General features: G+C 36.7%; 1 protein-coding gene across 2 annotated transcripts in view; it reads left to right on the forward strand.

The window, feature by feature from the left end:
* Positions 1-7,497: 7,497 nt before the first annotated feature.
* The window catches only part of AGL (amylo-alpha-1, 6-glucosidase, 4-alpha-glucanotransferase), a 79,703-nt gene continuing 61,547 nt past the window's right edge, over positions 7,498-25,653 (forward strand). The window contains exons 1-5 of one of the 2 annotated variants that reach the window (XM_032867207.1): positions 7,498-7,835; positions 8,396-8,542; positions 22,777-22,987; positions 23,714-23,880; positions 24,749-24,952. In XM_032867207.1, coding sequence (XP_032723098.1) covers positions 8,461-8,542; positions 22,777-22,987; positions 23,714-23,880; positions 24,749-24,952 — 664 coding nt within the window. In that variant the 5' untranslated portion in view covers positions 7,498-7,835; positions 8,396-8,460. Of the gene's footprint in view, positions 7,836-8,022; positions 8,320-8,395; positions 8,543-22,776; positions 22,988-23,713; positions 23,881-24,748; positions 24,953-25,653 lie in introns of those variants that run through there. The other variant, XM_032867208.1, reaches the window with a different exon arrangement.

The raw sequence follows: 25,653 nt of genomic DNA on the forward strand, positions 1-25,653 counted from the left end.
ATTTATTTTGAAAGAATAGAAGATCATTTTCATAGTATAATCTAAGAAGTGTAAATAATTTTACAACTCTATCATCCAGAGCAGAAAACACAATCCCTGCCTCAAAAATTCTAGCGAGAAAGGGAGAAAAGAAAAAGACGGTCATCATTTTACATGATATATCATACAATAGAGGACATGAAGGAGGCACACCTAACCCAGACCCATGGTGGAAAGGGCAAAGTTGGAAAGATTTCCTGAAGGAGCTGTCCTGAGATCACTGAGTATTAGATTAGCCAAATATTCCTAAAAGAAAACACACTCACTGTTGACACAGACATGTATAAAGTCAGCAACATCCAAATTCAATTTATAAAGCTTTTATTGATTTCCAGGCCATGGGATAACATCAGTGCCCGCAGATTTGGAGTTTACTGAACAGAATCACTGAGAATGCAGTTGAAATCACATTTTTCCACTTGACCACTACGTGACCTGAAATAAGTTACTTAAGCTTGGGTGCTCAGTTTCCATATCTTTAAACTAGGGGTAATTAATAATGTTGTTTTGGGAATTGAGTTTAGTACACATAACGGGCTTAGAACAGTGCCTGGCACCTCTTAGATGCTCTTTAAATATTAACTGTTATTAAGTATTTATAGGGTATATATTAATTTTTGAAACTTTTCAGACATTTTATTTTTGCATATCCTTGGAAAATAAATTACAGCTTAGGAATTAAAGCACAAAAAAGGTTAAGAGACTTGCAAAATGCCTGAAGATGAATGCTTTTCCTTAATTCTTTTTTTTTTTTTTTTTTTTTGAAGACAGAGCCTCCCTAAAAACCTTTGGCTTCTCTTTGCTCTAGTTAACTTACTCCATTCCTGGGGAGGGGGAGTGATTTACCTGGTTGGTAAATTTGGGGAAAATAACTAGTGAGCTTGGCTCAACTCTGTCCTTCTTTTTCGGGAGTAAACAGGCAGTGAGCATGATTTCCCCAGTCTGTCCGTGATGGGGAGGGTAAGTTGGCTGGTTCTGGAGTTTAGTTGTAGCAAGTTCATTTGGCTGACAGATCTATAAGTGCAGTCTCCAACTGGACTTTTTCAATTTTTTTGGCAAGTTTGTTTGCTTCATCATCCCTAAGCTTTCTGACAGAAAACTAAGGTTTTTGTGAAACATCTCTCAGTGTGTCGAGCACACTAAATGATCAGTTCCATTTTTTTTTCTTTTCTTTTTCTTTTTTTTTTTTTTTTTCTTTTTCTTAAGTAGTCTCTTTGCCACACATGGGGCTCAAACTCACAACCCTGAGATCAAGGGTTATACACTCTACCAACTGAGCCAGCCAGGTGCCCCCTCCCTCCTTTTTTTCTTTTTTTCTAGGAGACATTCCTCCTGAGACTTCCATCCTCCTACTCCAAACTCTTTTGCTTTAAAAACAATTAAAATAAAAAATAAAGTATCATGTAAACTGTAGCAGACACTATTTATTCATTCTCTTTCCCTATAACAAAATCTGGGTTTGGACTAATTTCACTGCTGCCTAGATGCACGTGACCAAGTTTTGGTGAATGAAATAGAAGCAGAAATGTTGTCCCATATCTCCAGAAATACTTAAAGGAAGGAGGTGTATCCTTCTTTTCCTCTTCCTCCATCATGTTGTCTGAACTTGGATATGATAGCTGGAGCTCTGGCAGCCTTCTTGTACTATGATAAGGTCCACACACGTAATGAGAGGGAGGAAGCTGTGAGCTGGAGAGAGCCTGGGTTCCTGATGACTATACAGAGGTGCCACACCAGCTTTGAATTGCTCATCTCTAAACTTTTATGGGAGAAACAAATTTATCTCCTTTTTAAGCCACTGTTGCTTTGTATTTTTTTTTTCTGTCATATGCAGCTGAAGTAGTCCTTACAAATATAGAAAATCAGCTCAAGCCCTCCTCTCATCCTTTCTCCCCAACTAGACTCCCAACTCTAAACCTTACTACAGGGAAACTGTGGAGTCAGGATTTTGACAGGAAATTAAATTTATTTGCAAGGATAAAAGTAAAATGATTTAGCTTTAAATTGGGGGCCAAAGAACATTTTAAAAGACCTATCGTTAGGAAAAAAAAAGTCACCATTAAAAAACCATCTTGAGTTTCCTCCTATCATGGTTTCCAAGCATTCCATACTCTGTTATTGGTTAATTTGTTACATCAATGCTTAGGACTTTTTTAAAAAGACTTACTTACTTACTTACTTACTTACTTACTTATTTATTTAAGAGACAGTGAGAAGGGCGCCTAGGTGGTGCAGTTGGTTAAACGGCTGCCTTCAGGGTCCTGGGATGAGCCCCGCATTGGGCTCAGGGGAGAGCCCGCTTCTCCCTCTCCCTCTGCCTGCCGCTCTACCTACTTGTGCTCTCTCTCTCTCTCTGTCAAATAAATAAAAACCTTTAAAAAAGAGAGAGAGGGAGAAAGAGACAGAAAGAGAGCAAAGGAAGGGGCAGAGGGAAAGGGGGAAGCAGACCCCGTGCTGAGAAGAGAACCCCATGCAAGGCTCTGTCCCATGACCCTGGGATCATGACCCAAGCCAAAGGCAGGCACTTAACCAACTCAGCCACCCGAGTGCCCTAATGCTTAGGACTTTTTAAATGCCTTTTCCTATGCAAGCTCTAAGATCCCAGGTTTTAATTTCTATTTTTGTTTTGTTTTGTTTTTAAATAAAATACAACTATCAGGGCTCAGTTGTGGGTCAGTCAGTTAAGTGTCTGCCTTTGGCTCAGGTCATGATCCCAGGGTCCTGGGATTGAGTCCCACATCAGGCTCCTTGCTCAGTGGAGAGTCAGTTTCTCCCTCTGCCTGCCACTTCCCTTGCTTGTGCTCTCTTTCTCTCTGACAAATAAATAAATAAAATCTTAAAAAAAAAAAAAAGAGTTGTATGTAATTACTTTAAAATATAAATAAAAAATAAAAATAAGTAAAATACAACTATACCTCTGTATATGTGCATCTCAATAATTTTTCTAACAAATACTAATTATACAGCAACTAAACCTTACTTCATACTTAATATCCTTCCTCTGCTTTCTTTAATTTAGTCTAAAACCTTGGGCTCTGACTTCACTTTATGAATTTATTTTTATCCTCCCTCTTCACTGAATAAGATACCTTTTTATTATGTCCTTTGATTCCCACGCTCTGGGAGCCTCTTCTTCATCTGCTTTGTCTAACTGCCATCCCTCACCCAGCAAAGACAACTAGCCATCAGCTCTTCTCTTTTTAGATTACCATTTATTAAAAGCCTGATTTTTGATAAATGCTTTCATTATTTCATCTAATTCTCATAATGACCCTTCAAGTGAAATGTTATTCTCTCCATTTTACAGATGAATCAACTGTAATTCAGAGAGATTAAAACTAAGCCCTGGTTTGTTTCCAGAGTCCTTTTTCTTTACATCATACTATCCCCTTTTCAAAAAATCTCTCTCTGGCTTCCATATCTCTGTATCATTATATTAAGTCCTTCTATTTGTCTGACGTCAACTCTATTTCCTTTCTTATCTTCCTCTCTTCTCTTCACTGGCTAAATCTGGATATTTCAAAAAAGTGCAGAATAAATTATTCAATTTAGAAGAGATTTTGGAAACACAATTCCAAATTTTGCAAAATAACATTATTAATAATGTCACTATATTATTGCTATAAAATAAAATACACCAGAAAATGCTGATGGATATAAAAACCAAATGAGGCAGACTTGTCCACTTCAGACACAAATTATTACAGGATTGGGACCATACCATACATAATACCCAAGTAACTCCTTTCTTTTCTAAAAACAGACAGACACATACACAGACCTTAAGAAACACTGTAGTGTTTTCGGACCCTTCTGACCACAGCCCTTCTCCCACTCCCCAAATATGTTAATATGAGTGTTTTAGAAAACACCAGAGTCACTGCCAAATAGCTGAGATTATCCATCAGATTTTCCTCAAGGAGATTCTTCTCCTGACAACTCCAGCATGAGATTATTGTGTATATATAGATGGCTGCTATGCACAGGATAGGCTCACAACAGATGTTCGCCAGAATGAAAGCAGCACATGGCACCACTGAAGCCCTAGAATGTAAATTCACTGGCATTCCAAGGTCACAAATAGCACATTAGCATGACTCTTCTTTTTTAAAAAGGCACTATGTGGCTTGTAAATGTAATCTTGGAGACACAGCACTTTGAATCATAAGGTTTTCATTACTTAACATTCCTCACTTTCTTTCACAATATGAAAACTCCAAAATCAAGATCATTTGGATTTACAGATCTTTTAAAATTCAAACATTTATGTCAAAATAATTCCTTGCTAAAGGAATTCATTTTGTCAGTCTGTTTTACTCCTTATTTCTCGCTGAAATAATGGGCACTAATGCGACTATTTTGCTGGGGGACAGCAAGAAAGGCTAATTTTGGAGCCCTGGAGAAGAGTGATGAACAGGAGGGCAGTGCAATGAGAGGGTCATGGGACAGACTGAAAGGAAAAGGAGGTATGGGTGGGAAAGCCTGACACAAACATGAACATGAACTGTGTTTCCCATCAATTAGGGTCCCAATCTAATATCTGTACTTCCACAGTACTTAGTATGTCTCAGGCACAGTTCTAAGTCCTCATTTAATTAATAGTAGCTTTTATTTTTATCCCTATATTATAGTTGTAAAAACCAAAGCACAAAAAGGTTGAGTATCTTCCAAAGCTTCACAGCTAGTTAGTGGCAGAGCTGGGATGAAAACCCAGGAACATTTCATAATCATGAATTATTATGCTTTTATACAGTATACATCCTAGAGCAGTGGCTCTCAAACATGTTTTTGACCATGACTCCCAGGAGGAATACATGACCCAGTACAATAATACATAATAGAAACAGAAGTTTTTTGAAATAATAGACTTATCAGGTGCATTGCATTCAGATCTTTCCAATTTTATTTTTAAAAAATCATTGGTTGCAACTGATAAATAACTTTTACAACCTTCACTGGGTTATTATTTACAATTTGAAAAACACTACTGCAGAGACCAGGGCTACGAGTGATCATTCAATATCTCCACTTGGATGTTTGATAGTTATGTCAAACAAATGAATAGTTACCTTCACTTGGTTACTGACAGTCTTCAACCAAACTCCTGAATTTCATCCTCCAGTTCTGCTCCTTCCCTTTTACTCCTCTCTCATTAAATGGCAGCTCCTTCTGCATTGTCCCTATGGTAGCCACTAGCCACAAATATATGGAGTGCTTGAGATGTAACTATTGTAATTGAGACATGCTAGAACTGCAAAATACACACCAAATTTGAAAGACTTGGTAGGAAAAAATATATTATTAAATTTAAATATGTCTGTATATAAAAATTTATATATTAAATTGAATATAAATATATTAAAATATTTTTTTTCTTTTTAAAATTATGTTATGTTAATCACCATATTAAAATATATTATTAAAATTATTTTCACTTGTTTCTTTTTACTTTTGGGGGGCTACTTGAAAGATTTTTTTTTAACCTATATGGCACATTATATTTCTTTTCTTTTCTTTTTTCATTATATTTCTATTGGACAATAATCTTCTGCTTGCTCAGGCTAAAAACCTTAAAATCACCCATGACTCTTTTCTCTCCATCAGTATAAACTGTACTTTCAAAATAGATCCATAATTTAATGACTTCCATCTCCTTCACTGCTGTACTTTCTTTTTACACGAACACACCGCTCTCTTGGTTAACTGAAATAACTGGTCTTGCTTCCTTCCTCACCACACCCTCCAGTTTATTTAGCTATTCTCTATAAAGTTGCAGAGTAATCCTTCTAAAAGTTCTATTGGATTATGTTACTCCTCTGTTCAAAATCCTCCAATGTCTCTTTTGCCCAGATTAAAAGCCCAAACACTTGCCATAGCCTACAAAGTCTTATAAGATCTGGCTGCCCACCTCCCCCACCCCCCATTATCTGTCATAATTTTTTACAACTCTCTCTAATCAGTTATGGTGGACTCCTTGAATCCAGCAAATATGCTCCTACCTCATGGCCTTTCCACTTCGGTATCTCTGTGTGTAACCCTCTACCCTGCATATCCTCCTTCCTCTTACTCTGTGGGGATGAAATGTCAATTTACCAGCAAGTCCTTTACTGACTGTTGTATTTACAATGGCAAACCTCCCTCTCCTGACTCTTCCACACTTCCCACTTCTCTTTTTCTTACAACCTTTCATTATCTTATATAATTGACTTATTTAATTTGTTTATCAGTCTCCCACAAATAAAATGTAGGAGTTCCATGAGGGCAGTGCATTTGTTTCACTTCCATGCCTGGCAAATCATAGGTGCTCAATAAATACTAGTCAAATGAATAAGTGAACTACAGGTTCCCAAACTCTGTTTTGGACCACTTGCAACTAACCATTCTCAGAAATCTACTGAAACAAGCACTTCAGGATCTTTAGTTTTTAACCCATTATTGTTTTTAGACCTACAGTATTTCCACAATAAGGGAAGCAAGATTTTTCTCCACACTCAAAACCTTTGTCCGTTTTCTCATGATCCTTAGGTGTCCTCAAAACACTCTAGAAGACAGGTTTTTGCATTAAATTTCCATAGGCATCTGTACCAAATCTTAAATTTCTGGCCTAAAATATGTGCAGCAATGGCCAGTATAGATCTTTTTTTAAAGCAATCGTAGTTATATTTATTGAGCCCATACTGTATAACAATTGCTCTCCTGTCTTCTTTTTTTTAATTATCACGTTCAATTAGCCAGCATATGTACATCAGTAGTTTTTGATGTAGTGTTCAAGGATTCGTTAGTTGTGGATAACACCCAGCGTTCATCTCCACAGGTGCCCTCCTTATCCTTAATCCCATACAACCTTCAGGTCTATGCAATGTACATCAGATACAATCAGACATTGTACAAGTGGTATTTACACCCTCAAGTGTTTGTAAACTGGCCACACTTCACCTACCTAGTAGTTGCGTGTCTGCATTCAAGATGAGCCCTGTGTTAGCACTAGGGTTGGTAGACACTTGAAGGATGCAATGTCAGAGGCAGTAGCCAGGCCCCTTATTTTAGACATGGGGAAATCAAGATTGAGAGAACTGGGGCCAAGCAAACTTGGGCCACATTAAAATAAATAAATAAATAAATAAATAGACACTTTAAAAATTTTAAAAATGAAAACAAAAACACAAAACACATCGTGGTAGAAGCATCACCAGAAGCCAGGTCGCTTGCCTCCCACCATTGAGCCGTTCCAGAAAACGACCCTGTTGTGCAGCTCAACCTAGCTGCAGCCTTCTACCGCACCATTTTGAGGTTCAAACACGAGCTCCGGAGCGGGTAAAAGAAGTACAGGAGCGGGACCTCGCACCTCCCTAGCCGCAAGAAAAAAAAAAAAAGCTCCCTGCCTGGGCCGCAGCCGCCTCCCGGACCCCGGCCCGGCTGACCACAGTCTCGCGAGACTAGCGGTAGCGACGAGCGGGTGCGGAGCCTCCCGGAAGTGGGCGAGGTATCTGACAGCTCCCACCCCGGCGTTTGCACTCGAGGCCGGGTGGGGTCGAGGGTCTCCAGAGGGACCAACGCGAGGCGGAGTCACGGAGAAGCTCTCTGCCATTCACACAGCGGCCTCGGCCCTGGCCCCGCGGCCGCCGCCCCGCCCTTTGCCCTTCACGGCGCCCGGCCCTCCTAGTCTGGGGCTGCTTTCTGCGCCTGGGCAGCCTGCCTTTCCCTTTTTGCTTTCCTTCACGTCTCCTCCCCCGACTCTAACACCAGAGTGGCGGGTCCTGCAGTGTCCCAGAAGCTGCACGTATAACTCGCTCAGTGTAAGTGTTAGGAATACCGCTGGCCTCTCTGGGAAATGCGTTCTTTCTATCTATAGCTCTGTCTGTACATCCTATGTCTGCAGCAGCTATTCCAGGGGCAACAACTGCTTCCCTCTGTTCTCATCTCCCCATTGGTGGCTTCCAACCCGAATTTGGGAATGGGGAACTCTCCCACCTGTTATCTTTGAGCAGACTAATCTCTTGTAAGCAGAAGTGCCATTTGTGGTCTTCAGAGCCTTTTGGCTTGGGACCGGGAATTTTCCCCCCAGCCCAAATCCAGGCTTTCCAAAACGTATTGCTTTTCTCTGAGAATGATTTAGTTTTGTGTTTTGTTTTAATTGTAAGAATCTATCACACAGTAGTTTTGCTTCGGTCCTATTGTGCACGAAGGGTGGAAACAACTATTAATTTGCCTTCTCAGGTCTTATTTATAAAATTCATTCTTTCTCTTTGCTCTGCTAGGGTTAAAACACATTTAGAACATGTAAGTGCGGCTGTCAGCCTTAAAGAATTTAAGATGGTAGTTATTTTCTTTATCTTAATTCCTTTTTGTTTTATAGGGGTAACTCATTCGATTTCGGAGTTCTTTTAATTCTGAAAGATTTGAAGTCTTCTAGAAGCCAAAATGGGACACAGTAAACAGGTTAGAATTCTACTTCTGAACGAAATGGAAAAGCTGGAAAAGACCCTCTTCAGACTTGAACAAGGTCAGTAGCAAGTTATTTAGTTAAATCTGTGCCTTTTAAATTTTTTTAATGTGTCTTTTAAATTTTTAATTAAATGTCATATTAAATTTTGTTAAACTTTAAGATAGATATAATTGCCAAGGACCTTTCTAAATTTGATCAGTGCAAAGATGGTGCTGTATTCTAAAAATATCACTAATGAGAGTTAATTTTAGTTATAAAATTGAAAATATTTTGTGTTTGTCATGTTAGAACAAGGATAAAGTAGCTCACTTTCTTTCCATGGTAATTTCCACTTACGACAGAAGTTGCATATAGGATCAAGACATTCACCATATTATTTCTATTAACAATTATAAAAACTTGGTAAATTACTTCATCTGTAATTTTACTGGGAGTATATGTATAGTTTTGCTTTTTAGAGCCCTCATTCTTTTCCTTTACTGGAACTTTGACTTAGTAAAATGGATCACAGCAAAAGGCAAACTATTACTTAGGTTTCTCAAAAGCCTCTCAAATAATGGCGAAGAAAAAGCTGAAAATATTTTTTGCCAAATGAAAAGTGAAAAAATTGATCAGGTTACGTTGAAATATATTTGAGCTCCTTTTTTTTTTTTTTTTAGACTTTATACTTTTTCAAGATTGAAAAATATTCCACACTCATTTATGTTAATATAAGTTGTGAAGTAGAAATTTAATGTATGAAATATAAAATGAAACCCCTTTTAATAGTATAACAGACATTGACAGTAAACATTGAAGGATTTTTCCCTCATTATATTGACTTAAATATTTGAAGAAAAAAAAAATTCAACCATCAAATACGTTATTTCCAACTTTGGCATTTAAGATCACTGAGTACTTACTCCATTTTTGGTTTTCCTGACTCTGCACTTTCCTGGTTTTGATTTTTTTTCCCACCCTCTTGAGTACTCTTATCAACTTCTTGGTGTCTCTTGTTGAACTCTCTTCCTTCCACATTTTAATTAATTCTATCTGCAAGAAATCCTTTCTTTTTCTCTTCTAATGCCCTTAAAGAATTGCACATTCTCATAGCCTCATTTGTTGCTTTTATGCTGACGGCTCTTTTTGGAAGAAGAGCCTTGAATTTTGCTTGCTTCTTGAAAGCCAGGAGTATAATAGCAAGAGTACAAAATTAGAATTTTCTTGGCTCTGCTGCTAACAGCTTTTTTGACTTTGGGAAAATCCATGAATTATTAACATTTATTTGTGAAGTGAAGATGTTAATTTCTGCTCCTCTATCTTCCTGGATTTTGAACCTCAAAATTAATAATATATGGTTTTATTTTTTTTTTCAAGATTGCATTCTTCTAATTGAGAGAGAAAGAGAGTGAGAGAGAGAGAACACAAGAGGGGAGAAGGTCAGAGGGAGAAGCAGACTCCCTGTGGAACTGGGAGCCCGATGCAGTACTAGATCCCAGGACTCCAGGATCATGACCGAGCTGAAGGCAGCCTCCCAACCAACTGAGCCATCCAGGCACCCCTAATATATGGTTTTAAAGTCCTAAATTGGTAAAAGGCATTGATAGATCACTATATCTATCTATATTGCCCTGGTTTCTTGGCTTCATCCAGGTATTACACTATAGAATAGACTCAGGATAGCTCCACTTGGAGATGCTTAAGTCTAGCATCCAAAATCATCTCCTCCCCATTCTCAAACCTTGTTTATTTCCCATCCTGTTCATTTTAGTGATATCTCCATTTTCATAGTTTCAAGGCCTTTGAAACTTTGAACTCTTCTTTGACGATTTCTTCTCTTTAACTGCAGTCTCTTTAAGTACTATTAATTTCTTCCCAAATGTCTCTCTTTGCCTGTCTCTATCTTTCATATGCCTGAATATGGATTCTAGAATAATCTTCTTGGGGCCCTGCATGGCTTAGTTGGTTAAGTAGCTGCTTTTGTCTCAGACCATGATCCCAGGGCCCCCAGATCGAGCCCTGCATCAGGGTCCTTGCTCAGTGGGGAACCTGCTTCTCCTTCTGCCTGCTACTCCCAATTCTTACACACGCGCTCTCTCTCTCTGACCAATAAATAAAATCTTAAAAAGGAAAAAAAGAATAATCTTCTTATGCCATCTCTTCCCTTTTCATTTATTGATGTTTGTATATAAAGTCAAATTTAAATGCCTCTGGCTGGCTTCCAAAACATTCTGTAATGGAATCCATCTTCCCCAGCCAAGGTGGTTATCTTATTGCTCCCCATTACTAGTGTTCTACATATTTATAGTTCCCTTCTTAATTCCTTACCCCTGGCTTTTCTCATAGCTTTCCTGATACCCTCACCTTGTCACATTCCTCTATATCTATTAAATCCCTTTCCTATCATTCTGTGTGTCCCCTGCCTCTCAACTTTCAGCTAAAATTCTGCCTCCTCCATGAGATCTTTCCTTAACTTTTTGTTATCTCCTTTCTTTGATTTCCAATCACACAGTAGTCACAGAACAATTAATTCCTGAACAATGTAGCAGCTTCTAAAAGCTTTTCGGTCCAGCTAGAGTTTAAGATCTGTGAGGATAGGGAAAGTATTATAAACCTAGTACAATGTACAGCAGTCAGTATATCCTTGCTAATTGATTACCAAAACACAAGTCAAAGCAAGCAAAAAGTGTAAATTCAGCCAATTTATTTGAAGAGGGAACTATGAAGGATTTATAAAATAAGAATGATGTGTTTCAGTCTGTAGCTCTAGTTAAAACCAGTAAATTCAACCAAATGATATAAATGGGAACATGTCAGTTTTTTGGGTACAGTAATAAGATGATCATGTTGTTATAAAAGGTAATTATAATGTGAAAGATGAAGGGACATTGGAAACAAAAAATCATCAAGAAGACTATTTTGAAAATATGTCTGGTTAAAAATAAGGGTTTAACTACAGAAAAAAAGGGAATAGAGTATGAGACATTTTTAAATTCATAAGACTTGGTGACCAATTAGGTGTAAAGAAATTGCCAGTTTTTGGTTCTTTCATATTTAATTGGACACCAAGTCTTTCTTCATTTTTTCTTTTCTTTTCACTTTTCCCTAAGAAAGGATTCCTCCTCATTTTCAAGGCTAGTATCTCTATAGATTCTCCTAATTCAACAAGTACAAGACCAAATAATGATTTTTTTCTAGCCAAATCATAGCCTTCCCCTATATTTCCTATTTCATTCAGTGACAGAATAATGAATAAAATCAGTTTTCCCCAAACCTGGATTTCTTCCATTTTTATATTGGTTGCTCAAATTTCAACTTACAATTTTTTTTAAAGAAAATATTTATAAAGGTTTCTTGATTAGGAGCTTGAGCTTATATTAATTTAGTGGAGGGAACAAGATGGAAAAATTTAGTTTATATTAATAGTTTAATCACTCACTTTACTAGTTGCCTACAGGAGGGAATGGCTAATCTGAGTAAAGTATTCCTAGTGTTCTATGAGGCATAAGATAGCCACACCATGTACTGCTATGACCTAAGCTAATTTTAGTAAACTGAGTAATTATGGAATCTGACGTACTCTAGGTATTCTAATGTTTCATGTACTGTACATAAAAATTTTAGTTTCAGGGAATTGTACTAGAGGTCTACAGAATGGCTATGTGCCCTTGAGGGTAAAGCAGTGATCTATCTACTGGAATATATGAAAAAAGAACATGATTTTTCCTTTCTTTTCCCTTTTTTGTTTCATCTGTTTTTGTTTTTAAAAAAGTTATTAAATCTGGGGGCACCTGCCTGGTTCAGGCAGAGCAGGCAACTCGATCTCAGAGTCATGATTTCGAGCCCCACGTTGGGTATAGAGATCACTAAAAAATAAATAACTTTTTTAAAAAGACTTTTAAAAAAGCAGTTATATTTTGGTAATCCATAAATTGACATCGGTGCTTTTTGTTTGTGTGTCAGATAAGTTATAAACAAAAAGGACATTTTCTGAGAAAAGAGTAGAGGTTGTAGGTCTGGAAGGGTTTTACAATCACACCACATCTGGTTTGCTTGCGGTATGTTGCCACTGGTTACATTTTAGCTAAACCAGTTTAAGTACATATACAAATAATATTATTTTAAATAGTAGAGTCTGTACAATACTTCGTAAAAAAAAGGTAGGATAATCATAAATGCCTCTTTTACCTCAAGAGGTTGTCAAACTTGAAGATGAGCTAGAAAGTATTTGATATTTATTGTTTGAGATTTGTCTTTTTCAGGGATGACATGTAGCTTTCAATAGTGCAATACTTAGAAAATATTTTCTAAAAAAAAACTTCTGAAAAAATAAACACAATTTGTGAGGTAAACATGAGTGAGAAAGTTAACTGCTTTTTGATGAAAATTAATACTGTAGAAGAGAGTTGAGCACATTTTTTCCCGTAAAGCTTCAGATAGCAAATATAGCAAATATGTCCGCTTTGCAGGCCATATACTTTCTGTTGCAACTACTCAACTTTGCCATTGTATCACGAAAGCAACCATAAACAATACATAAGTGAATGGGTGTGGCTGTGTTCCAATAAAACTTTATTTACAGAAACAGGCTGCATATAGTTTGCTGACATTTCAACAAAAATCTTTACATAATTGGTGAATGAGATTGAAAAGTTAATGTCATGGATTAGTAAACATAGCCACCAAGAGCTTCTTCCATTTGAATTTGAGTATCTTTTTGTGGTGTTTTTTCAAGTCTGAGGACACTAAGCCAAATATCAATAAACAGATGTTGAAATCTTTAAATTACTTTATCATAAAATATTAAACCAAGACTTAAAATTAATGAAATTTATTTAATCACATTGCTGTCACTGACAGATATTATCAATATTTGAGAGCTAAAAAAATTTTTTCTGTCCATTAATAAATAGAATTAGTTATTTAAAATATTGCTTGTTTTATTTATATCTTATCCCAATTTTATTTTGTAATTTATATAATCAATTAAATCATCATACATGTATATTCTATAAATAAATATTCATATTTAGAGAATGCTGTCCGTTTTTTTCTGAGGGTATACCACTGATCCAAATACTGTTTTGGGATTTTGGATGAGTTTTAACCTTTGTACTACAAGTTCTCTGAATCCTTGTGTAATGATAAAAACAATATTTGTATAAACTGAACAGGGGACAGGTTGTTTAAATATGCTCAGACAACTAATCTCTGATGTTTGTACCTGTTCAAAATGATACCACTTATTCTGTAATAAATGTAATCATTATTGTAAAGATGTATTTATGATTCTCACAGTCACTGAGCATTAAAATTTTGTGTTTTAATTCCTTCAGCAATTATTTTTTAAACTATCTCTTCATAATTGTGCCTCTAACTTTAAAATGATGTTTCCCCAAGTATAAAATTATACAGCACATAAAAAGCCTTTTCTCTATGGTCATTGTTTCAAAACAAAATTGGGTTTACACTATACAAGCAAGTTGAAACCTGCTTAAAGTATAATGGTGTGTGAATTCCACCTCCTGGTTTACACATTTCAGCCATGCTTTTATCCAGAAAGGATTTCAAAAGATCTATGTAGATGCGTAAAATGAACAAAACAGAATAAAAACAGCCATGTTATTAAATATCTTTAGATGACATGACTTATAAAGACTTATAATATTCTAGCTTGGATAAGACCATAATTCGTACCATAATTTATTTAATCATTCCCAATCATTAGATATTTAGTTTGTTGTCAGTTTACTTAATTGTAGTAAATAAAGCTGTTATGAATATACTCTGTGTTTACATCATTGATTAATTCCTCACAAAATATATATGTATATGAAATTATTGAGTCAAACATAAGCCTTATTAACACTTAGTATATTTATGCCAAATTACATATAGAAAAATTTGTGTATATAGCTACTTGGAAAAGAAATTGTAAGTTTCCCTGTACAATGTAAGAAGTAAAAGCAAGTCCCTAGATTTTTGCAGTTACTTAATAATGCCATTTGGATAATTTGTTTCTTACTTGCTAAAGCCATTTGCTATAAAAAAAATTATATTCATAATTTAGTGCAATCCAAGAGTATGGTTAGCAGTACTTATCACTAAAGTATAACTTTTTTCAAGGAATGCCTAGAACTTCATTCCTCACATTGTCTGCATTATGCAAAACACAGTATTTGTATTTCTTTAGGCAAAAGTAGAGGTATTTGATTGGATTACAGTAAATTGAAAGAGTCCAGCATTCTCTTAATGTCTTTTATTGAAATCTTGTGTTCACAAAGAATAGCTTACCTGGTATTTAATGTTGTGATGTAGAAGTTACCATCTGTCAAACATCATTGGGAAGGGTTTACATCTACCAAAGAGCAATTTTAAACATGACTGAAACATCTACATGTTCTGCATTTCAGGATTTGCTTTGAATCAAACTGATATGGACACTGCTGTCTCTGATTCATATCCACCACAGTAGGGTTCATTGTAGCTTCAGCCTTGCTTATTTGTAACATCTTTTCTTTTCTTTCTTTCTTTTTTTTTTTTTTTAAGATTTTATTTATTTGACAGAGATCACAAGCAGGCAGAAAGGCAGGCAGAGAGAGAGAGAGAGGAAGGGGAGCTGACTCCCCGCTGAGCAGAGAGCCTGATGCGGGGCTCCATCCCAGGACCCCGGAATCATGACCTGAGCTGAAGGCAGAGGCTTTAACCCACTGAGCCACCCAGACGCCTCGTAACATCTTTTCGGACATTGAAAAATCACCTTTATTGTTGAAAGATATTTTCACCAGGTATAGAATTCCAGGCTGACAGTTTTAATCTTTCAGTACAATTGACCTTAAACAGTGCAGAGGTTAGGGGCACTGACCCACCTCCCCACGTAGCCAGAAATCCAAGTGTAACTTTAGACTCCCCCAAAACTTTACTAATAGCATACTGTTGACCAGAAGCCTTACAGATAACACATATTTTGTATGTTATATATATTATATGCTGCAATCTAATAGTGAGTGAGCTATAGAAAAGATAATGTTATTAAGACAGTCATAAGGAGGGGCATCTGGGTGGCTCAGCCAGTTAAGCCTCTGCCTTCAGCTGAGGTCATGATCTCCAGGTCCTAGGATCTAGCCCCAATTAGAGCTCTCTGCTCAGTGGGGAGTCTGCTTCTCCCCCTCCCTCTGTGCCTCACCATCACTCATTCTCTTTCTCTCAAATAAATAAAATATTTAAAAAAAAATCATGAGGGGGCACCTGGGTGGCTCAGTGGGTTAAGCCTCTGCCTTCGGCTCAGGTCATGATCCCGGAGTCCTGGGATCGAGCCCCGCATGGGGCTCTCTGCTCTCTCAGCCGCTTCCTTTCCTCTCTCTCTACCTGCCTCTCTGCCTGCTTGTGATCTCTCTCTGTCAAATAAATAAATAAAAATCTTTAAAAAAAAAAATCATGAGGAAAAGAAAATATATTTATAGTACTGTACTGTTAAAAAAAATATGTAAGCAGACCTGGACGGTTCAAACCCATATTGTCCAAGAATCTACTGTACCTTTAAAGATACCGTGCCACTGTCTTCTTGCTTTTACTGTGTCCCAGGAGACTCTGTCATCTTTATCATTCTTCCTCTGAACTTACTGTGACATTTTCCCTCCCTCTGGCTACTTGTAAGATATTCTCTTTATCACTGGTTTTGAGCAATTTGCTTCTGATGTTTCTTGGTGTGATTTCCTTCATGTTTCTTGACAGAGTTTTTTGAACTTCTTTGATCTGTTAATTTGTTGTTTTTATCAAATTTGGGGATTTTTCTACCCATTATTTCTTTAAACACTTGATATCCCCCCTCTCTTTCCTCTTCTTTTAGGACTCTAATTACCTGTATATTAGGCCACTTGACTTGTTCCACAGATCACTGATGCTTTTTCAATTTTTGGATTCTTTTTTCTCTGTTTTGTTTTGCATATTTCTATTCCCGTGTCTTGAAAGTCGCTAATTTTTTTTTCTTTTTTTTTTTTTTTTTTTTTAAAGATTTTATTTATTTATTTGACAGAGAGAGATCACAAGTAGACAGAGAAGCAGGCAGAGAGAGAGAGGGAAGCAGACTCCCTGCTGAGCAGGGAGCCCGATGCGGAACTCGATCCCAGGACCCTGAGATCATGACCTGAGCCGAAGGCAGCGGCTTAACCCACTGAGCCACCCAGGCGCCCCAGCTAATTTTTTTTTCTGCCATGTCTCACCATCTTTAATTCCATGTTGCAGATTTTTCATTTCAGACCTTATAGTTTTCATTTTTAAAGTTTTATTTGGGGCACCTGGGGGGCTCAGTGGGTTAAGCCACTGCCTTTGGCTCAGGTCATGATCTCAGGGTCCTGGGATCGAGTCCCACATCGGGTTCTCTGCTCAGCAGGGAGCCTCCTTCCCTTCCTCTCTCTCTGCCTGCCTCTCTGCCTACTTGTGATCTCTCTCTGTCAAATAAATAAATAAAATCTTTAAAAAAATAAAGTTTTATTTGGATCTTTTGTTCTGTGTTTTAATATTTTCCATGTCTTGAAATAACTTTTTAAACATATGGAATACAGTTATGATAACTGATGTCCTTCCTTATCTTCTAGTTCAACATCTATGTCATTCCTGGGTTGTTTGGATGCCAGACATTACGAATTTTACCTTGTTGGATGCTGGGTAGTTTTGGATTCTTATTAATGTTTTTTTGTCTTTGTTTTGTAATGAAGTTAAGTTACTTGGAAATATTTTAATACTTTTGAGCTTTACTCTTATGATTTGTGAAGCTGATCTAGTCTGTGCCTGGTCTAGGGCTCATTATTCTCCGCCACTAGAACAAGAGCCTCTGAACTGTCTCCCCAGTGCCTCATGAATTATTAACTTTTCCAATCTGGCTGGTGCAAACTAGTGCTCTTCCTGGTCTCAGACATGCACTGATCAGTACTCTGCTGAATACTGAAGGGAGGCCTTCAGCAAATCTCTGGAGTTCTGTCTCTGTGCAGCTTTCTCCTCCTCACTAACTGTTCTCTTCTGCAAACTAGCTGCTTTGGTCTCTACAGATTCTTAGCTCCATCTTCTCAGCTCAGAAAGTTAGTTGAGCTCTGCCTCATTCTCCTCCTTGTGCCTCAACCTGGAACTTCTTCAAAGGTAGTAAGAAGGGGCATTTGTAAGGTTCACTTTGCTTATTTTCTGTCTCTTAGGGATCACTGCCCTTTGTTGCCTGATGTCCAGACTTGAAAACTATCGTTTCACATATTTTTGTCTGTTTTTTTCCTGGTTTCTTTCCTTTAAGTTTCAAGGAAGAGCGTAAATCCAATCCCTGTTATTCAATCCGTCTTTGCCAGAAGCAGGAGTCTCGGGTCCTTTACATATTCTGTTGCCTCTGTGTGGAATGCCCTACCCCCAGATATCTGTGTCATTGACACTCTCACCTCCTCTTTCTGTTTAGCAGTTTTTTATTGGATGGTAGACATTGTGAATGTTCTGTATTTGTATCTCTGGATTTTTTTGTCTTCCATTAAAGAAGTGATACCTTTTATTTTAGCAGCCATATACATTATCTGTGGGTCAGCTTATCCTTTTGAGGCTATTTTAAGCTTTGACAGGGTAAGTGTATAGTAATTCTTACTCTAGGGCTATGTTAGCCCTTTTACATAGAAGCGACTCTTGAATACAACAGGTGTTCAACAACGTCTCTTAACTCTGGCTACTTGAAAGTTGCAATGTTTTCCAGGCCTGAGTAAGCTCTGGGAACTGGTCAATTGATAGTTTCTAGTAGTTATTCTTTGCCCAGCCTCCTGTAGTCAAACACTTCCCATGTCAGCCTGGTATTCAGGCAGATTCAAGATGACCCTAAGTAATTTTCTGGAGCTCTTTCTTTGCATAGCTTTCTTCTGTGCCATACTCTGCTCTGAAAATTGAAGTTTCTTCATCCTCTCCAAACTCTAATCTCTGTCTCCTCAACTCAGACTACTGTTCCTGCTCCCTGTGTCACAGCCCAGAAAGCTTACCCAGTCTGAAATGTAGAGGGTTCATAGGAATCACCCTTCTCTCGGGTATCACAATGCTTCACTACTTATTTCTGAAAACAGTTGTCTTATATATTTCTTCTAGTTTCTCAGCAGAGGGCAAATCTAATACCAGTTACTCCATTAAGGCCAGAAACAGATATACTCAGAGGGATAGACAGAGTGATTTAATACACAAGTTAGGTCATGTGATGTCTCTGCTCAAAACTGTTCATTGGCTTCTCATTTTGGTCAGAGAAGAAGCCAAAATACTTCCAATGGCCTACAAACTCATGATCTGACTTCCCTGTTACCTTTCTTTCCTTATATCCTACTACTTCTCTCCTAGCTTATTCCAATCCAGACATACTGAGCTTCTTGTTATTTCTGGAAACCACCAGGCATGCTTCCATCCTAAGTCCTCTCTGTTTCCTTTGCTTGGTCAATACTTTCCATAGATAGCCATGAATCGCCATGAGGCTAACTCCCTTGCTTCTCTCAAGCTTTTCAACTTGTTAACAACCGATCTATTTAAAATTGCTACCGCCTCCCTGCCATCTCTTCTTTTCCCCCATTTTCCTTACAGTGCTCTGATTTTTTTCTTTTTTCTCTTAGCATTTATCCTTCCCTGGCATACTGTTTTTTCTTACTTATTCGTCATGTTCATTGTTTAATGGCTGCCTTCCCCCTTTAGAACGCAAGCTCCACCAGGGCAGAGATCATTGTCTATTTTGTTTCCAATATATGGTGGGCACTCCTTACATAATTTTCTATACTTTGTTAGATGTTTAATAAATTGAACATTAAAAGTATAGGTATTAGTATGCTTCTTTCTTCCCAAAAAGTTTCTTCAGAAGTAGACATTTCCAGTTATAAAATAAGTAAGTCCCAGAGATGAAAAGTATAGCATAGGGAATATAGTCAATAATATTGTGATAACTTGGTATGATGACTACCCTTATTGCAGGGAGCATTGTGTAGTGTGTAGAATTGTTGAATCACCATGTTATACACTTGAAAGTAATATAACATGTCAAGTATGCTTCAATAATAAAAAAAAATAAATAAATTTTTAAAATTTCCTTAAACTTGGGGCACCTGAGTGGCTCAGTGGGTTAAGCGTCTACCTTAAGCTCAGGTCATGATCCCTGGGTCCTGGGATCGAGCCCCACATTGGGCTCTCTGCTCAGTGGGGAGCCTGCTTCCTCCTCTCTCTCTCTCTGCCTGCCTCTCTGCCTACTTGTGATATCTGTCTGTCAAATAAATAAATAAAATCTTTAAAAAAAATTTTTTCCCTTAAGCTTAAAGATTATAATCAGCAAAACTAAATTTTCCTGATTTCATTGGTTATTACCCTTTACTAATTGAAATGTTAAATTCATGATTAAAATTTACAAGCCTTATATTTCTTTCTTATTAGGCTTTTGTTATAATTCCAGTATAGTATATAATATAGTATATAATATAACGGTGTTATATTAGTTTCAGGTGTACATATAGTGATTCAACAATTCTGTACATTACTCAGTGCTCATCATGATAAATATACTGTTACATTCCTTATATTTTTAACAGACTTTTTTCTGACTTTTAGTCAGAATTTTCACATTCTAATAATTATATTCAAGATTTAAAACTGCCCTGAACCAACCACAATTTTTTATTTCACAGTAAAATTATAACTATAATGTGTTGATTTTTTTCATCCCATGGCAAAATACTTGTAACACATTATAGAAGTCTCAGATATATTTTAATAGAAATAGCCTAACAGGTAAAAGCAGCAATGTTTTGGCCCAAAGAATTTGAAGAAAAGCTTAAATATTAAATACTAAACCATGAGAAGTAGGGATAGAGGCAGTAGTTTGCTGGAATCACTTGTGTTGACTCACAGGAGCTGATTGTGCGTATGTCTTCCCAGTTCCATGCTCAGTGATATCACATTGGTAGCTTAAGGTTGACCACAGCAAGATTGTTTCCCCTAGAAAGTCAGCAAACACTGCTCAGTCAGGGCTCAGCACTCCCAATCCCCAACCCCAGCCTCACACAGCCACTTGTTAACCCTTTATTACCACACTTGTGGATTTAAGCAGACATCCAGAACAGTATTAGGGGCTCAAATGCCTCTGGAACTCCTGTTAGAAATCTGAAAACTGCCTTTCTAAAGGTTATCTTCTCTTAGAAAGACTGGCTTTCTCTCTGTGGTGAGATGGTTGTTCCGTGGTACTTCCCAAGTTTTGCATACTATCACACACTCTGACACCAGAGAGAAACTCACTTTCTCTGTTGCTGTTTGGAAAAAGACTAGAAAAGGTCTCTAACTACTTATTTGCCCACCTTGGGCAGTCAATTCAGAGGTGGGGGCAAGGGGTTGGAAAGGTTGAGGGGTTATGGGAAATGAGGTAATATAAGAACTTTGCACATCCTGGAGAAAAAGAAACCTATGTGTACTGTTGGTGGGAATGTAAACTAGGATAGCCATTGAGGAAAACATTATGGAGATTCCTCAAAAGTTAGAAATAGAACTACCATATGATCCAGTAATTCCTATACTAAGTATTTACCCAAAGAACATCAAAACACTAGCTTGAGGGGCGCCTGGGTGGCTCAGTGGGTTAAAGCCTCTGCCTTCGGCTCAGGTCATGATCCCAGGGTCCTGGGATCGAGCCCCGCATCAGGCCCTCTGCTCCGCAGGGAGCCTGCTTCCTCCTCTCTCTCTGCCTGCCTCTCTGCCTACTTGTGATCTCTGTCAAATAAATAAATAAAATCTTAAAAAAAAAAAAAACCCACTGGCGTGAAAAGATAAATGCACCCATATGTTCATTGCAACATTATCTACAATAGCCAAATGAAAGAAACCCAAGTGTCCATCCATAGATGAATTGATAAGGAAGATGTGGTGTTAACCATAAAAAAGAACAAAATCTTGCCATTTGCAACAATATGGATGGATCTAGAGAATGAATCCCAAATGAAATAAGTCAGTCAGAGAAAGACAAATACCATATGATTTCACTCATATGTGGCATTTAAGAAACAAACGAAGAAAAAAGAGACAAACCAAAAAATAGACTCTTAAGTACAAAAAACAAACTGATGGTTACTAGAGAGGAGGCAGGTGGAGGGATGGGTTAAATAGGTTAAAAATAAAAAAAAAAAAAGAGTACACACATTGAGTAATATATAGAATTATTGAACACTATATTTTATACCTGGAAATAATATAACACTATATGTTAATTATACTGGAATTAAAATTAAAAAAGAAAGACTTCAAGTTCAGTAAAATTTCATTTTGTTTTTTTATTTTAGTGTTATCCTAGTTTTCTAAAAGTACTCTCAATAAACTTGAAAACATATTATTAAAGAAAAAAGAGGGGTGCCTGGGTGGCTCAGCCAATTAAACGTCTGCTTTTAGCTCAGGTCATGATTCCAGGGTCCTGGGATTGATCCCCACATTGGGCTGCCTGCTCAGGGGGAGCCTGCTTCTCCCTCTGCCTGCTGATCTTTGTGCTTGTGCAGTCTCTCTCTCTCTCTGTGTCAAATAAATAAATAAAAATCTTTAAAAAAGAGGAAGAAGAAGAAGAAGAAGAAGAAGAAGCAGCAGCAGCAGAAGAAGAAAAAGAATTTGCATATTCCAAAGTAGCCTTGCAAATAGTAATCAGTTTCCAGGAGAAGACAAGGACAGTATAGAGCAAACAGCAGTTCCATGATGTAAAGTGTCTGTTAAAATATAAAATTCAGCCAAATTAGTTTCAAATCAGCATTATTTATTAGGAGTTGTTTTATTTTTTTAAAGATTTTATTTATGTGGGGCTCCTGTGTGGCTCAGTTGGTTACCCATATGTCTTCAGCTCAGGGCATGATCCCAGGGTCCTGGGATCAAGCCCCTTGTCGGGTTCCCTGCTCAGTGGGGAGCCTGCTTCTCCCTTTCTCCTCCCTTTGCCTCTTCCCTGCTAATGCTTGCTCTCTCGCTCTCTCTCAAATAAATATATAAAATCTTTTAATAAAATATTTTATTTATTTACTTATTTGTCAGAGAGAAAGCGAGAGAGCAAACGCACACAGCAGGCAATGGGAGAAGCAGGCTCCCCACTGAGCAAGGAGCCCAATTCGAAACTCTATCCCAGGACCCCAGGATCACGACCTGAGCCAAAGGCAGATACTTAAGTGAAGGAGCCACACAGGCATCCCTAGGAGTTATTTAAACATAGTTGAGAAATCAGTTCATGTAATACTTTAAATAAAACATCTGTTTTTTTAATGTGGTAATTTAAGTTCCTACAACGAGTTTATTGAAATGTGCTTTTTGTTTAGGGTTCGAACTACAGTTCCGATTAGGCCCCACTTTACAGGGAAAAGCAGTTACTGTGTATACAAATTACCCATTTCCTGGAGAAGCATTTAATCGAGAAAAATTCCATTCCCTGGAATGGGAAAATCCAACAGAGAGAGAAGATGATTCTGATAAATACTGTAAACTTAATCTTCAGCAAGCTGGATCATTTCAGTATTATTTCCTTCAAGGGTAAGTCAGGTGTTCTGTATGTGGGTATAAAAGTTAATGTGGGAAATGTGGGATAAAAGTTAATTTATTTTACCTAGTTAAATTATCCAGCTTGTAAAAAGTTACTATATAAACCATGGCAGTGCAATTTTTACAGCATTTTTTGAGATGCAAATAGAATATGATTTTTTGATTCCTAGGAAGTAATTATAAGACTTATTGCAGATTCAGAGTATTTTTTTTAAGTAAACGTTTGAATATTCTAGTCTTTTCATATAACTTCATTATAAGATGCTATTTGCTTGAGTGCTGTTGATATTACTGACAGATTTTAGTACACTTATTTTTCCTTAAAGAGCATTATTAGATGTTATATGTATTATATTATTATGTAGAGATTAGAAGAAGATAAAATGAGGCTTTTCCATTGAGTTTCATTGCAACATTGTAAATGATTTTATGTTCTTAGAAATATATTTTTAAATGGGACAATTCCCTTTCGTGTCCTCTTACACCATTTGGGGATGAAGACATGTTGACTTGGTGTGTAACGAAATCCTTAGCCTTTCGTGTCCTCTTACACCATTTGGGGATGAAGACATGTTGACTTGGTGTGTAACGAAATCCTTAGCCTTTCGTGTCCTCTAAATGGGACAATTCCACTTCTCATTAGAAAAATCAGACTATCAGATGAGGATTTTTTTTTCTATCATTAATTGAGAAGTTTTTGTTTTGTTTTCTCCTTAGAAATGAGAAAAGTGGTGGCGGTTACATAGTTGTGGATCCTGTTTTACATGTTGGGGCTGATAATCATGTGTTACCCTTGGACTGTGTTACGCTCCAGACATTTTTAGCCAAATGTCTGGGACCTTTTGATGAATGGGAAAGCAGACTTAGGGTTGCAAAAGAATCAGGTAATGTCAGCTATCTTTCTTTTCTTTTTTAAAATAAATATAATTATCCTCTGTGATACAGATTTCAAAAGCTTTGATTCTCCTTTTAATTTTGTTTCTTAGTTTATTTAGTAATGTAAATAGAATCATATAAAGTTCTTAAGACAACCACTTTTAACCTACAAAAATAGTATATTATATGGTTCAACTCAGTAAACTAAGGAGCTCTAATAATAAAATGAGATCATTATTATCTATAAGACTTTACTTTGATATATAAAAATTAGTAGTAAATTATTAAAATGTTTTGGAAAATGTATTATTATTGTATATAACTTTAATTCAACATTGAGTAACTATCTTCCATATAGAAGGTATGTGCTACCCCATATACAAAGGGTATATGCAAAGGGTATTATTAATTTTCTGCTTTCAAGTTGAATATAATATGAGGAAAGAGATACATTCACTGACATAATTGAAACAGAACACAAGTACAGTAGAGGATTAAAAGTAGGAGCAAGACATGCTGATATACTTATATAAAATATATTTTCTACATGTATTATATATACATCCAACAAATATAAATCGAACCCCTAATAATAACTAGGCACTGTGTACCATGATTTTTTTCAAATGCATTTTCTCACTATCTCTGTCTTATATATGAGGACACTGGTATTCTGAAAGATTTAAGTAGACTTGCTTGAAGTCACTTGGGGTACAGGTAGGATTTGAACCCTAGTCTTTGACTCCTTTTCTAGTTTCATAATTGCCTTGCTAGGTAGAATTACGTAAGGAAGTTTAAACTTATATATTGCTTAGTTTTAGTTTGTCTTTTTTCTTTTTTCTTACAGTGGTCTTTGTTTATTTTCTTGTGTTGCAGGTTACAACATGATTCATTTTACCCCATTACAGACTCTTGGACTATCTAGATCATGCTACTCCCTTGCCAACCAGTTAGAATTAAATCCTGACTTTTCAAGATCTAATAAAAAGTATACCTGGAATGATGTTGGACAACTAGTGGAAAAATTGAAAAAGGAATGGAATATTCTTTGTATTACTGATGTTGTCTACAACCATACTGGTATGAGCTTCATTAACTACTTCCATTAATTTTGATGGAAATATTATAGTCTGGTTATTTTCTTTCTTATGGTTTTATATAACATAAATTTTGAAAACACAAATGATGTGCAGGTGTCCTTCAATTAAAAAATCACTTTATATAGTACCACTTTTTTTCTTTCAAAGAAAACAGTGTTATTGAAGATAAAGTCAGCATGTATTTTCAATGTGATAATTAAAGAATAAGAGAGTGATCGTAGAAGAGACATAGGATCACATATTTCAACTTGCAGTATTAATACTTTGCAGACCAACATGTGAATCCCATATAACAACAACTCTGGTACTATCGTATATATTTGAAAAAACTGAATGACTGTTATTCAAACAGAAAGTTATTGGTAAATTCTTAGAAGTTAAATCTAAAAATTATACCCCTTCCATGCTAAAAGGGCTTATTGAAGTTAACTCATTTGGATCCCAAGATTCTTTACCAATATACAGTTCTATAAAATGTATCAGAGCTTCCCAACTGGTGATCCTTAGGGAGATGATTGGTCTAATCACCTGTCAGAACAACTGGGCCTGGAGAAGCCTCTGGCCATGATCAGCTTTCAGTTTAACCCATCATGCCTTGCAAATATTATCTTCTCTCAATGCCCCAATGAAAACTTCCTAATATGTAAGAACTCAGTGTTCTTCACTTGAAAGGTTGACATT

Source organism: Lontra canadensis, unplaced genomic scaffold, assembly GCF_010015895.1.
Source record: "Lontra canadensis isolate GAN:19392208 unplaced genomic scaffold, GSC_riverotter_1.0 scaffold33, whole genome shotgun sequence".
NCBI classification, from domain to species: domain Eukaryota; kingdom Metazoa; phylum Chordata; class Mammalia; order Carnivora; family Mustelidae; genus Lontra; species Lontra canadensis.